Here is a 13,282-nt window from a genome sequence, read left to right on the forward strand (position 1 = left end):
CCAAGTTTGAAGTCCCCTGATTCATGCAACAAAACTAACATGACAGCTATTTATAGACAGTCAGGAGGAAGTAATAGTATCATAACCAAAAGGTACCATAATAATTGGAAATACTACATATGCCAGGAATCAACTTGCCTGGAATTATTTATGTAAGCAAATTATTGAAAATCAACATTTCTATTAGTGGTTCCACTGGGCCAATAAAAAAATCCTACCTTCAAATGTATTTTTTTAAAAGGTAGCAACTTTTTTTACATCTATAGGCTTTTTTTCTACAGGTAATCTTTCTAAACACATTCAGATGGATACCTTGAAAGCATTCTGATGGATACCTCAATATCATTTGAGAAAAAATTGGATGAGGATTTTGTAAAGTGCTTATTGTATTGTATTTTAATCATTTTCATTAAAAAAACGGTAGCTTTTTTCTACTCTATGAGTCAAGAACATCTAATTATTTTACTTATCAAGTGTGAACTGTCTAAGAAATTGACTTTGGAAGGGTTAATTCATGATTCTATAACTTTTTTAAAAAGCCTAGCGAAAGATGCATATAGGTTAAAATGATCTATTTATAAAAATCCGGCAGCTGCCTTGGACTTCTGCATCGAAACCAAACGAAATACTGTATGAACAAGGTAGTATCTTCATCAAAATAAAAAAAGTAAATATATCAGAATTATGTTTGTTGGCGGCGGGCGGGGTGGGTGGGTGGGAAGGGCTTGTTACAAATCTGTTCCGGTCTCTAATAACTGCACTGCGTGTTTGGAGCAAAAATTCAAACAACTCCCAAGCAAAAATTGTGTACGTCTTCACAGTTCCAGAAATCATTCTAATTACTACCACTACTCACTCCATTGCGTTTCTTGTACCCTCGTTTCAAAACGCCAGAGCATTTTAGCACTAACCCAGGGGTAGGCAACCTCGGCTCTTTTATGACTCGTGGACTTCAACTCCCAGAATTCCTGAGCCAGCATAGCTGGCTCAGGAATTCTGGGAGTTGAAGTCCACGAGTCATAAAAGAGCCGAGGTTGCCTACCCCTGCACTAACCCAACGCTCCAACCATCACGCACATTCCCCTATTTGAGCCACGCTCTCTCCGTTCCCTCCTGTGAAATTTGGCCCCCTAAACTCACCGTACTCACGTGCCTTCTCCGCCGCCGCCGCCTCCCGCTCTCTTTCCTCTCCTATTGGTCATAAACCTGACACTTAACCCGGAAGTGAGGGTAAGCTTCTCACTCCACGTGGGAAGAGTCTGGTTGTGTGTTTTTTATCGTGGGAACTTTCGCCGAAGGGCTTGTTGAACTTTTGGCGAGTTGCAGTTATGAATTCCGGGGCATCTGCGGGCATTGGTACGGGTTTTTTTTCCCTCCCCCCCCTCTCTCTCTCTCTCCCTCCCTCCCTCCCTCCCTCCCTCCCTCCCTCCCTCCCTCTCTCTCTCTCTCTCTCTCTCTCTTTCTTTCTTTCTCTGCAGCTTTCCGGCGAGGTTGAGCTCTGGTTCATCCCCTCCTCTTTTCTCTCGCTATGGCAGAGGGACCGGAGGGACCGGCACGAGGCGGCTCGAGGCTTCCTTTGTCAGATAGCGAGAATGAGGACGCTTGGGAGGAAGAGGAGGAGGAGGAGGATGGTGCCGACGATCGCAGCAGCGAGATGGAGGGACCTGCGCAGAGCACCCCCTGCCTTTTCTGCGACAGGTTGGACTTTTTGAAGTTGGAAAAGAACCTCCTTCCACCTGCCTAACATACGAGTTTCTGCTTGGTCTCTGTTATCTCCTTTCCTTCTCCTTGTCTTATGAAGATCTCAGTCATCCAGGTCATGGTTGTCCCGAAGTTACGTTTTCTGGAGGCAACTGGCCTTTCTCGTTTTTCTTTGAAGACATTTCGCTTTTCATCCAAGAAGCTTCTTCAGCTCCGACTGGATCCTTTAATTCCCCACCATCCAGTGAGAGCTTCTTGGATGAGAAACGAAACGTCTTCAAAGGGGAAAAAAAACCAAAGTCCAGTTGCCTCCGCAAAAAGCACCTTTGGGATTTCTTTCTCCTTGCTTCAGCAGAGTCCCCAAAGAGGCGTATAAAGGGCAGAAAAACAACCCAGCAATTTAAACCATGCAAGGAAGCTTCGTGTTAAAATGAAAGTCAGCATCTTAACACCCTCCTCCACTCCTAGCAGTGTAACATTTTCTTAAAAAGACAACCCATGCACATAATAGAGCCTTGGTGGAGCAGTGGGCTAATGCCTCCTTAAGTAACACCAGCTGCCTGCAATTAGTGCAGGTTCGCATCCCACCAGGCTCAAGGTTGACTCAGCCTTCCATCCTTCCGAGGTAGGTAAAATGAGGACCCAGATTGTTGGGGGCAATTAAGCTGACTTTGTAATAATGCCGCTTGGGGTGTGTGTGAAAGCCCTAATAAGCAGGCATATACATAGAATGAAGGCTACTGCTAAGCTTGTAAGCCACCCTGAGTCTTCGGAGAAGGGCGGGATATAAATGGAATTTAAAAAAATAATAATATTTTTTTAATTCAGAAGTTGTTTAAGTTAGCAGCCCAGAGTTGCTTGGGATAGAAAGATGGGGGGGGAATATACATTTAATAAGTAAACGGATACTGAATGTACGCGCCCAACAGAACTCACAAAGTGCATATTTCTGCACTCTTTCCGCCTTAAACTTGAAATGTAAAGTGTTATTACATGGGATTCTGCAGTTGTTTGGCTGATAAAAGCAGGGTTGCGGTCACTTGCTCCAACTTCTTTTGGGGGCAAACCCCTGAACATGACCTTCCCTAGTGAAAGCAATGTAGAGAAAGTAGAGTAGTCCTCGAATTATGATCACAATTGAGCCCAGAATTTCTGTTGCTAGGCGAGACATTCATTAAGGGATTTTGCCCCATTTTATGATCTATCTTGCCACAGTTGTTGAGTGAATTGTTGTGGTTGTTTATGTTATGTATTCACACATTATTAATGTTATATATATGTATTAAACAGGGCTGAGGTAAAAGCCGCGGCAGCTTTTGACAGCTGTCAAAAGCTGCCGGTCCGAATTACGCAGGCGCCAACCACTGACAGCTCTCGGCTGTCAAAATCACCTGGTAACAGCACGAGCTGCCGATGACAGCTCCGAGCTGTCAAATCCAGGCGGCTCCAATTGGCGGAAGCGAACGGCGCGGGAAACCGGCTCAGCCCTGATTGGCTAACCTGTTGACAGCTGCTAGTATAAATAGGAGCCGTGTTCTTCTGTTGTTTGCCTGGTTCTTAATAAAAGTTAAGTTGCTTAACTTCGCTGTCTCGCCTGCTCTCTAAAGCAGTTTAGTTAGTAATAATGGTGGTTAAGTGAATCTTGCTTCCCCATTGATTTTGCTTGTCAGAATGTCACGTGATCACGTGACTGTGGGACACTGCAACCGTCATAAATATGAGCCAGTTGCCAAGCGTCTGAATTTTGATCACATGACCATGGAGATGTTGCAGTGGTTGTAAGTGTGAAAACCTGTCATGTCATTGTAACTTTGGTTGCTAAATGAACTGTTGTAAGTTGAGGACTACCTGTATGCTGAACTGATTGACCCACTGGTCTGTATCAGAGGCAATAGAAGAGTTGAATACTTCATTCACAGTAGTGCTCAGTCTTCACCACATGTATTTCCTATCTTTCAGATGCTGAATTTCTTTTGCATTTAATCACTGTTAGTTTTCACATCGGACTACTGTAAACCTTTTGTTCCCAGCCTGCTGCCTTTCTTTTAGGAATATTATTTTTCCCTGTACAGTCTCATGAGATGTTTCTATTTATTTCATTTTTTTCACCTGATGCTTCAGGAACATATTGCTTATTCTCTAACACATGCTCTGAATTCTGTCTTTCATAGTTCCATCATTAGATATTTGGTTCTATTTCTATGTTATGCTGTTCATGCCTACATTTTAAAAGTATAAGAATTGTTTTTAAAATACTGCTTTTTTCTAAGACTTTTCAGTTCAGCTGAAGACAGTTTTGGCCACTGTGCCTTAGACCACGGGTTCAATATTGAGATGATGGTTCAGAAACATCGTAAGTTTATTTCCACATATTGTATGGTTCTTTTTTTGCATTTTCAAAAGTTTACTAAACTTAAAGCTAGGTAGGTAGGTTTTTTTCTTATTTATGGTTCTATTGCCATTTCATCTTTTACAAATTGGGCATTTTATTCTTTAGGGAAAATAATTGCCAGGCCTTATTCAGAGTGTTCCCTTTACTTGTATAAAACTATTGTCCGGTGTTTGTATGACACTTTATCTTGTTTGTGAAATTCTATTTATTGGTGTGGAGTGTCTTTAGAGAAATTTCATTCTAGAATTTAACAAACAATGACATATCTGTGTATAAATACCCTTTACAAATTTGTGTGTGTCTCTGTGAGTAGAATTTTTAGCATGTTCGTGATTGTAGGAAGGATGTCTTACCTTGCTTTATAATTTAACATATACTAAATTCGTTTTCATTTGTAAAGTGAGAATATCAATGAAAATGGGCTATATATAAAGTGAATTAGGTTGTTTTTTGGTGAGTAGAATAATAGAATATTTAAGCTGAAATACATGGAAGTATGATGTGAAGAATAAGCAGTTAAAGTGTTGAAATGGCACTAAGGGAAACTCAGGCTTAAGTCCACCTTTAGTACAGAAGATCATTAGGTGACTTTGAGCCAGTCATTCTCTTTCAACAAAATCTCCCTCAAAACACTATTGTGGTGAAATAGTAGGATGAGAAACTCTGCATGTTGCCTGAGGGAAGACTTTTGTTACCTACAAAAGCCTCTACCTCTATGTCTACCTCCCTGATATATTCCAGCAGAGGGAGCATGCCACATTCCCCAACTCTCAGAATATTGGTAAAGACACAAACCCTTCTTGTGATGGATCCCACAGTCTACAATACTCCGCTACCTCCTTGCAGAGTTGACTGCCTTAAATAGTGTTCTTCCCAGAACCTTTAGAAAATAAATGCTGTTGTAATGTCTGAATGTTGGCTACGTTATCCAACATTTATGAATGTCTCCATTGTTACCTTTTAAATATTTTAAATATTGATAATCATTTGGGAGTCAGTTTGGTGTAGATTTTAAGCCAGCAAGCTAGAAGGGGCTGTGAGTTCTAGACCTGCCTGAGGCACAATACAAGCTGGGTGACTTTGCCAGTTTCTCTCAACCATAGAAAAAGGCCATGTTAAGCTGTTTGTCCAAATCTGCAGGGATTAGCTCAGACAGTCATCAGGAATCAACATTGACTCAAAGGGGTATGTGCAGACATGCACATCAATTGCTGGTCCAGTCATTATTGGTTGCTTTTGTACTAAGATTGTTTTATTTTGCCAGGTGTAAACTGCTTAAAATTTGCGATTGTAAGTAGTGTAAGTCATTACATTAATAAGATATGTTAATTTTTAAGATAAGATCAAATATAATATTCCATTTAATGTGGCAAATTTCTATTTGTACTAAACTGGACAAAGAAAATCAATATAGAAATAAAATAATAGGAGGAAATATAAAAACTCATGAGAGTAAACAGATTAAGATTCTGATAAACATTTCTGTTCTGCTTCTTTCAGGGCTTGATTTCTATGGCTACATTAAGCTAGTAAATTTTATTAGACTGCAAGTAAGTTTCCAAGTATTTTGTAAAGTAGATGTAATTTAAATAATGTTATTTAAATTATAGAGCTGTGAGAAGAATATGTTCTACCTTTGGTATTAGGTTTCTGAGAATGCCACTTGAAGAAATTGTGAGAGTGCAAAAACTAAACCAAATGTGAATGTAAAATCCATTTTTAAAAATTATTTATGGTGGATTATCTTGATGCCCAGACTATTACTTCACTTAAAAAGCATACTTAATTGGGTTAGCTTATAAATATGGTAAATAAGTATGCATAATATTCAAGGCAATCTGGAAATGTTAGATCACTCTTAACATCATAACTGCAGACATTTCTTACCCAAATGAGGACCTCAATGTTCAGTGATATTTATTGTTTCTAGATCTAATGTTAGAGTTACTTATAGTTAGCAACAGCTTGTTGATAATGGCAAGCAATAGAGTTGGAAATGATATACTGTATATATGTTTATGTATATTCTTTCTTAGATGTTTGTTTATTTGTGTCAGAAGCATCGCAATTAAAATAAGGCATACTATATGACAAAATTTAAAATATAAAATACAAGATTAATCTGTTCTTAGATGACAAGGGTAAAAGTTCAAGTTCAAGTTAGCACTAAAATGATTTTTCTTGGGTGGGAAATTAGGAGCATTATATAGGCATGAAAGGTAAGAAATAGATAAAGACTCTCTTCAGCTATAAAATAGAGGAAGAATGTATCAGTTGTAGAATTATGCTACAGGTAGTTCATACATCTAACTTTAAAAACTCCAGTTTGTTATTTCTGTCTATGACTCATTCTTAGAATAGTCTGTCACTTCCATGTTCATTTACTATTTCAGAAGCCAGACGCAGAGTATGTTAATTCTCTTAGACCTCCATTTCCTTGGGATGAAGATAACTATTTGAAGCCTGTAATAGAAAATGACTTATTACTACAGTTTGGTAAATTTTCTTTTCATTTCACATTTTTGCAAAATTGTAAGGAAATTTTTAATAACTTGAAGCCTTGTCCAAATCGTTAGTTTATATTTTCAAATGGGTTAGTAGTTATCTGTTCTTTAAAGTGTTTGAAAATAGTATGGCAAGTTAGCAAATCCCTTTTGGGAAAAAATGTAAATTACAGGCATTTTAGTGTTATATTGTGATCATTTCCAACATAGATCATTCATTACGGTGACTAAGGCTATTACTGTTTGTGTCCCATAACCCAAGCCAGATACAGAGTGAAAATGATTTAAATCAGTTGAATCCAAGACTGCCAGAAATTAACTAATATTATCTTGATCTTTGCCAAGAGTAGAAAGTTTGATAGAAGGAAAGAATCTGGACAACGGAAGCTATATTTTATTTTTGCATAGAGAACTTAATATCTCTTCTCTTCAGCAGAGTCTTATGGAATGTGGTGGCTTCTTGAATGTTTTGGAGAATTTGCATAAGCCAGAGCTGATGAACCTGTTGAAGCTCTTATTGATGCATGGAATATTACTTCTTGAATGAAGGGATTGAAATAATGATGCCTGTGTAGGCAAAGATGTTCTTAGAGATCCTTTTCTGGATTCTACTTCTGGTTTCAGTCTTTGATCTGAGGCAGAATAAATTTATCCTGATAGAAAATTTGTGAGAAGACATAGCAAATGCTAATACCCTGAGCCTGCTTGATCTTTCACTTCTTTTTGACCACACGGTCCACAGAATTCTGCTAACTTGTCTCTGTGAGTTGGGGATATTTTGTTAAAAACATTTCACTCCTTCAAGGAGGTATGCAAATTGGAAAAATGTGCATAGCCTAATTGGGGTTGAACAAGTAGACCTAATAGATATTTTTGAACTGGTTTATCACTAAAATCATCAGAGGTTTTGTTACGTGTGCTGAGTTGTAAACAGCGTTTTGCATTGCTTATGGATGGTATAATTAATGGATGCTTTGTGATAGCTTCTGCAGTCTTGAAATCAATGAGGCGCCTATGATTCTGTGTGTTCCATAGCTCTCTTTACATAGGACTATATGGATCCTGAACAAATGGTGAACTCATACATATCTGTGTTGCACTATGAATCCAGTGGAATTTAGAGCTTATTTTTAAAGCTTATTGCAAATTAACAAATCCCTTTTGGAAAAAAGAATTTCAAAAATATTCGTGTTGATTGATTATCCATCAATACAGTTGTTGTTGTTTTTCCTCCTGCAAACATATGATAGATTTTGTCCATATATTATCTGTGGCTTGGTGAGTACTGCACAAACAAAAGTAAAACAGACACGCTAATCCTTTGGATTGAGTCCTTTTGAGCTTTGGAACTGGGAAGAAGCAACATTAGAAACTATTTTGACTATTTTACCTTTCTTTAGCTGTTTATGAGTTCAGAATATACCAGCGGTGATTAAAATCTTCTTGGCAAATATTTAAACCCAGTTTCTTTTTGGGACCCTACAGGTCATTTCTTCCTTTGGAAAGTTTTCAGCCCAAGTTTTTCAGAACCATTCTTCAAGCACCTTGTTGCGTTTTGAACAGGTAGCTGGCCTACCTAAAATCCAAACTTTTGCCTGGTTTTCATCTTCTCCTGTTGGCTTAAGGTCTTCTATTTTTCAGCCAGCTTGGCCCCTTTAATTATGATGGATAGCTTTCAGTTTTCCTGGTGCCAGGCAACACATGCTAAATTGCAATTTAATGGTTTTTCATGGCCAGTCATCACCTTGATAGTCCATGTACGTGCACTAGCTGATCTAAAGCAGAGGGCTGTTGACTTAGAGCTGCAAGCAAACTTTCCAGTTCTATCCAGAAACACTTTCTTGAGCCACTCTGCACACGTTCTCTAGCTAGTTAGATATCTTAACTGTATAATAATCCCAACATTCCTTATTCTAGCCAGATTCAGTGCCCTTCCAACAGCCGTTGTTAACGAAGATAGGTAAAGTCCCCTTTGAACAAAGACTGTGGTGGAGGAATAATTGAAACAATAAAACATGTTATACTGTATTGCCCTTTCTATACAGGTGCTCACCAGAAATTGTTACTAAAATCTTTACTAAATATCCTGGTCATTCCGATCTGTTTTACCTTAACATGTTGTTGGATCCGTCTGATTTTATTTCCTTAATCACAGCCATGTATTATTCTATAGTTTATGTAGTACAGTATAATATTTATTCTAAACCTTTTTAGATATTTTAGAACAATTACATTTTTTCCTTTTTAATCCTGGTTGTAACTTTTGTATTTTATCTGCTGGTCAGTGACCGAATAAAGGTTGTTTGATTGTTGGTAGGATACTGTATTACTGTACTAAGCAAACGTAAGTAAAGAAAATTCACATTATACTCACTTCTCTGAGTTTACGTGTTGTGTTGTAATGATATGTGGGAACGATCTTGGAAGACAGGAGGAAAAGCTGGAGACTGACAATTGGTGTGTAAAAGATATCTCAACCCAGAGGAAGGATGGCATGGCAAATGTTTCAGAAGGGATCCTAGTTGTGTAACAAGAAAGTAAGAGGGGAAAATATTTTCAGTCTTGGAAGATTCTGTTAAAAGTAACCTTACAATAAAGACAGAGCTAGTGCTCCTGGCTGTGCTTCTTATCTGGATTACTTTTCAAAACTAAGATATATTTAGGAAGCATGGTCAATATCTATTCTTATTCAAAGTTAAACCATTAAATTCCACTTCATATTTGTACAAAATGTGTGTGTTTTATTTGCAGATATAGAAGACCTTCTTGATTCTTCCAGTATCTTTTGTCCTAGTGGAGTATCTGAGGCTTCATCTCTCCTTGAATGCTTGAAAAATGCTGAGCACAGAACTGAGTTGGCAGAAGTTGCATTGGCCAGAGCCCAAGATGATCTACAGAAAATGAGGTAATCATTTTGAATAACACACTTTTTAGTTCAAAATATTAGTTGGAAACAACCTTGGCTATATTGTGAGGATATAGGAGTATAATATTTAGTGTATTAAAGACAAGAAAAAATGAACAATTAGTCACTTTTAATGAATTGATCAATAAGAAGGAAGTAATTTTTCCCCCCAAATTTGGATTCAGCTAAGCTAAAACACAATCTCCTGTTGTTGAAATAATAGGAAATAGCAAATGATTTATTGCACAGTGAAATGGGAATGTGGGCTGGATAGCATAATCATCAAGTGGATACATAGGTAGCTCGAAATAATCATAGTTGGAATGCCCTCATTGAACTGGAGTGTTGTTGTGATTAAGTGTCTAACACTTTTATTAGTGTTGGAAAAGTGATAGAGGGAAAGCTGCTCACATTTGGAAATGAGGCAAAACTAGATGGATTTATCTGGTACCCTAGAAAACAAATGATTTATATAGGCTAGAGCAGGGGTAGGCAACCTTGGCTCTTTTATGACTCAGCCAAGGTTGCCTACTCCTGGGCTAGAGAAATGTTCCGAAAGTAAGTTCAACAGAGAGAGATGCGAAGTTGTTCATTTAAGATCAAAGGCACAGATAACGGGATTCAGGGAGGATGTCTGGCTTAATTACAGTGCTTATGAAAAGGGTATTTGAATAGCAATTGATTGCAAAGCTGTATGAATCAGAAATACCTCATTAGTAAAAAGTCAATTTAAGGGTCCATTAATATAGTTATAATTTTCAAAACAAAAAAATAATCATTACAATTTATTTTTCTTTGGTGAATTTTCATACTGAGTATATCTAGTTCTAGTTGGCACATTTTAAGAAGGATTTGGACAAATGAGAATGATACCATGGAAGGCCAGTAAGGATGATCAGGGGACTAGAAACTAAATCCTGTCAGAGATCAAGAAAATATGAATATGTAATATTGATAAGACTGAGCAGGATGATAACATGTTCAGGTAACTGAATAATACAGTATTACTAGAAAGTCAAAACAGGTTCTTTGTAATTCAAGAATGCATGTTGCTTTTTAATAGACTTAAGCTATTGAAAGACAGATTCTTATTTAATATTGAAAGAAGCAGTTTACCAGTAGAAATAATTACCATGGTAATGTCCCTTTCATTGGGTGAGTTCAACTGGAGGCTTTAATTTAGATTAAATTAAACTATGGATTGGACTTGATGCCCTAAGTAGAGCATTCCAACTTGAATTCTTTCAACTGAGAATTGCTAAATCAATTCCTCTGTTCTTTTATTTGGCTCAGTCTTGAGACAGGAGTATTTTGAGTCACAAAATTGATTGAAATGTCTATTCTGAAGGCACAGACTGAGCACGACTCTGCACTTTTCGACTCTGCACTTTTCTTACCCCTTCATTAGTGGCTAGTGATCCAACTAGAACATACATTAGGGTATCGGTAGCAATTCCCATCAGCATGAACAGTAGCCAGGGATGTTGAAATTGATCAACTTGATAGTGTCATCCAAATATTTTTGTTGCTATAAAAAGTACAGACCGACACATCCTAGACAGCTACCCTTAATTCCTGTTTTACAGGAGGAGAATTTGACACCCAAGGCTGCATCAAAACACATTTAAAATGTTTTAGTTATAGACCAGAAGGGAAGTCAGAAATCATCCTAGAAAGGCATTGGCAAATATTTCTGTACTTTTGCCAGAAAAATCACAAGAGTAAGTCCATTTGATTACCAAGAGTTAAGATTTATTTGATGTAGACTTGTCTGTAAAATATTAGAATAGCTTCTGTTCCACATTCTAGTTGCTTTATATGTGGTATTCTGAAATTATAGCCATTGTTCTTTCAAATAGTATTTTTGTTTTTAAAAATAGACTTTTGGATTATTGTGTTCTTAAAATCACTCAGCAAGGAACTGCTATTGCCTTGTAGACTTTTATTGTTTTTGTAGCAGAAAGAGGATGCTGGAAAATTATAGTATTGTTTAAAGTGCCTTTAAAATGTTAATTTCTCCACTATTGTGGTTCTGTGACTCTTCTGTTTTTCTTTATTTTTTGCTATTCCTTGAAAGATTATTATTTTTAAAGGTTGCTAAACTACTTTAAAGTAATTGGACAAAGTTTTTTCTAACATCAACTCGATTATTTGGAGTCTATTCCCTGCTGTTTTATGTTTTCCAAAAGCACCTTTCAAAACATCATCTTTATATACATTTTGCTTTACCTCAGTTGAAATTGTGTACCTTTGAGTCATTATTGACTCCTGGTGTCTACCTGGACTCGTCCCTGCAGTTTTCTTGGCAAGGTTTTTCGGAGATATTTTGCCATTGCCTTCTGCTGCCTAAACCTGAGAGAGAGTCCAAAGCTTTGTGTCTGAGGCAAGACTAGAACTCATAGTGTTAACTGCAAAGGGAAACACAATCTTTCCATTCTGCACCACCATCCTGTCAGAACCTATCATTCCCCCCACCAACTGATCTCAGCTATCAATAACTGTTCTTCCATCTCCCACAGCATCCTATATAACTGATGAAGATTCCTGGATAGGAAGCAAAACATCTTTTTTCCTCAAAAAAACAGCCCAATTGCGTTTTTAAAAATAAAAACCACTTTGGATACATTTGACTAGAACTCGTAGTTTTCCAGTATCTAGCCTAGTGTCTTAATCACTACACCAAATTGATTCTCATAGTTAGAATTGAGTAGGGTTATAGAAACAACGAGATATACTGTAGTTTTTCATGCCCTGGAATGTCAAAAAATACTGAGGTTGAAACGCTCAAAAGAATTCCAAGCAACTTTCAATGCAGTAGCCAGCAGAGGGAGCTTCAGCATGTGGAAGGCACCAAATAGCACAGTATGCAACCTATATGCTGCCTTTTTATAGTTCTTATACTACTGTATGTCTTGAGGGTATGTTTCAAATTGATTACAGGCAATTTGCACAGGATTTGGTGATGAACACAGAAATCCGAAGTAGCTCATCTGATAGCACGATTCGAAACTTAAAGGAGGATGAGGAAGATGTTTACTTCAGCTCGTATGGGCACTTTGGGATCCATGAAGAAATGCTAAAGGTTAGGAAATGAACAGAAGCATGTCTTATGGTGAGAAAGATGGAAGGAGGCTGTTTCCCCATACGTATACTGCAATACAGCTGCATTTTTAACCCTATCCACACAAGATTGTTATCCTGGTGAAGCTCAGGTAAAAATGCAAGGAAAAAAGAGAACAAAATAATAAGAGAAAATACACATGTTAAAAACACAGTTCAGAATCCAAAGGACCATATAAAATCTGGCCTGATATGTTGCTTTGGTTCTTTTTCTTCTAAGATTTACATATCCCCTTCAGTGTGGATAGGAGTTCAGCCATATGATAGCTAATATAGATTTAGGTCTTCCATAAACACAACAGAAGAAACTCTGGAGGCAATTCTTCTATAATAATTTGATATTGAATAATTGGGGTAATTTAAGCTATTTTGAGATTAAATTTTGACGGTTGTGCATTTGCTAGCATTTGGGATTTTATCTACATTAGTGACAGCATTTACATTGTAGCATCTGCTTCTCAGTATGTGACTAGTACAGGGGGAAAATGGCAAAACAAAGGAACGATCCTATGGATAATACGGATTCACATTCCACGTGAGCCTAGTTCCCCCATAATATTAACCACTCAACCATGATTTATAAATTACAGTGTCTGGATTTCTGTGTCAGGCTGAGCTACAGATGAACAATCAACTGTATAAGTTAGAAACTAATCAGTG

General features: G+C 37.4%; 1 protein-coding gene across 2 annotated transcripts in view; it reads left to right on the forward strand.

The window, feature by feature from the left end:
• The first annotated feature begins 1,234 nt into the window (after positions 1 to 1,234).
• The window catches only part of PRMT3 (protein arginine methyltransferase 3), a 75,241-nt gene continuing 63,193 nt past the window's right edge, over positions 1,235 to 13,282 (forward strand). The window contains exons 1-7 of one of the 2 annotated variants that reach the window (XM_081332343.1): positions 1,306 to 1,356; positions 1,536 to 1,698; positions 3,972 to 4,054; positions 5,594 to 5,643; positions 6,487 to 6,589; positions 9,349 to 9,502; positions 12,443 to 12,584. In XM_081332343.1, the coding sequence (XP_081188469.1) occupies positions 1,329 to 1,356; positions 1,536 to 1,698; positions 3,972 to 4,054; positions 5,594 to 5,643; positions 6,487 to 6,589; positions 9,349 to 9,502; positions 12,443 to 12,584 (723 nt within the window). In that variant the 5' untranslated portion in view covers positions 1,306 to 1,328. Of the gene's footprint in view, positions 1,357 to 1,535; positions 1,699 to 3,971; positions 4,055 to 5,593; positions 5,644 to 6,486; positions 6,590 to 9,348; positions 9,503 to 12,442; positions 12,585 to 13,282 lie in introns of both variants that reach the window. The other variant, XM_081332344.1, reaches the window with a different exon arrangement.

The sequence above is a fragment of the Vipera berus genome (genome assembly GCF_964194415.1).
Source record: "Vipera berus genome assembly, chromosome: 1".
Classification (NCBI taxonomy): domain Eukaryota; kingdom Metazoa; phylum Chordata; class Lepidosauria; order Squamata; family Viperidae; genus Vipera; species Vipera berus.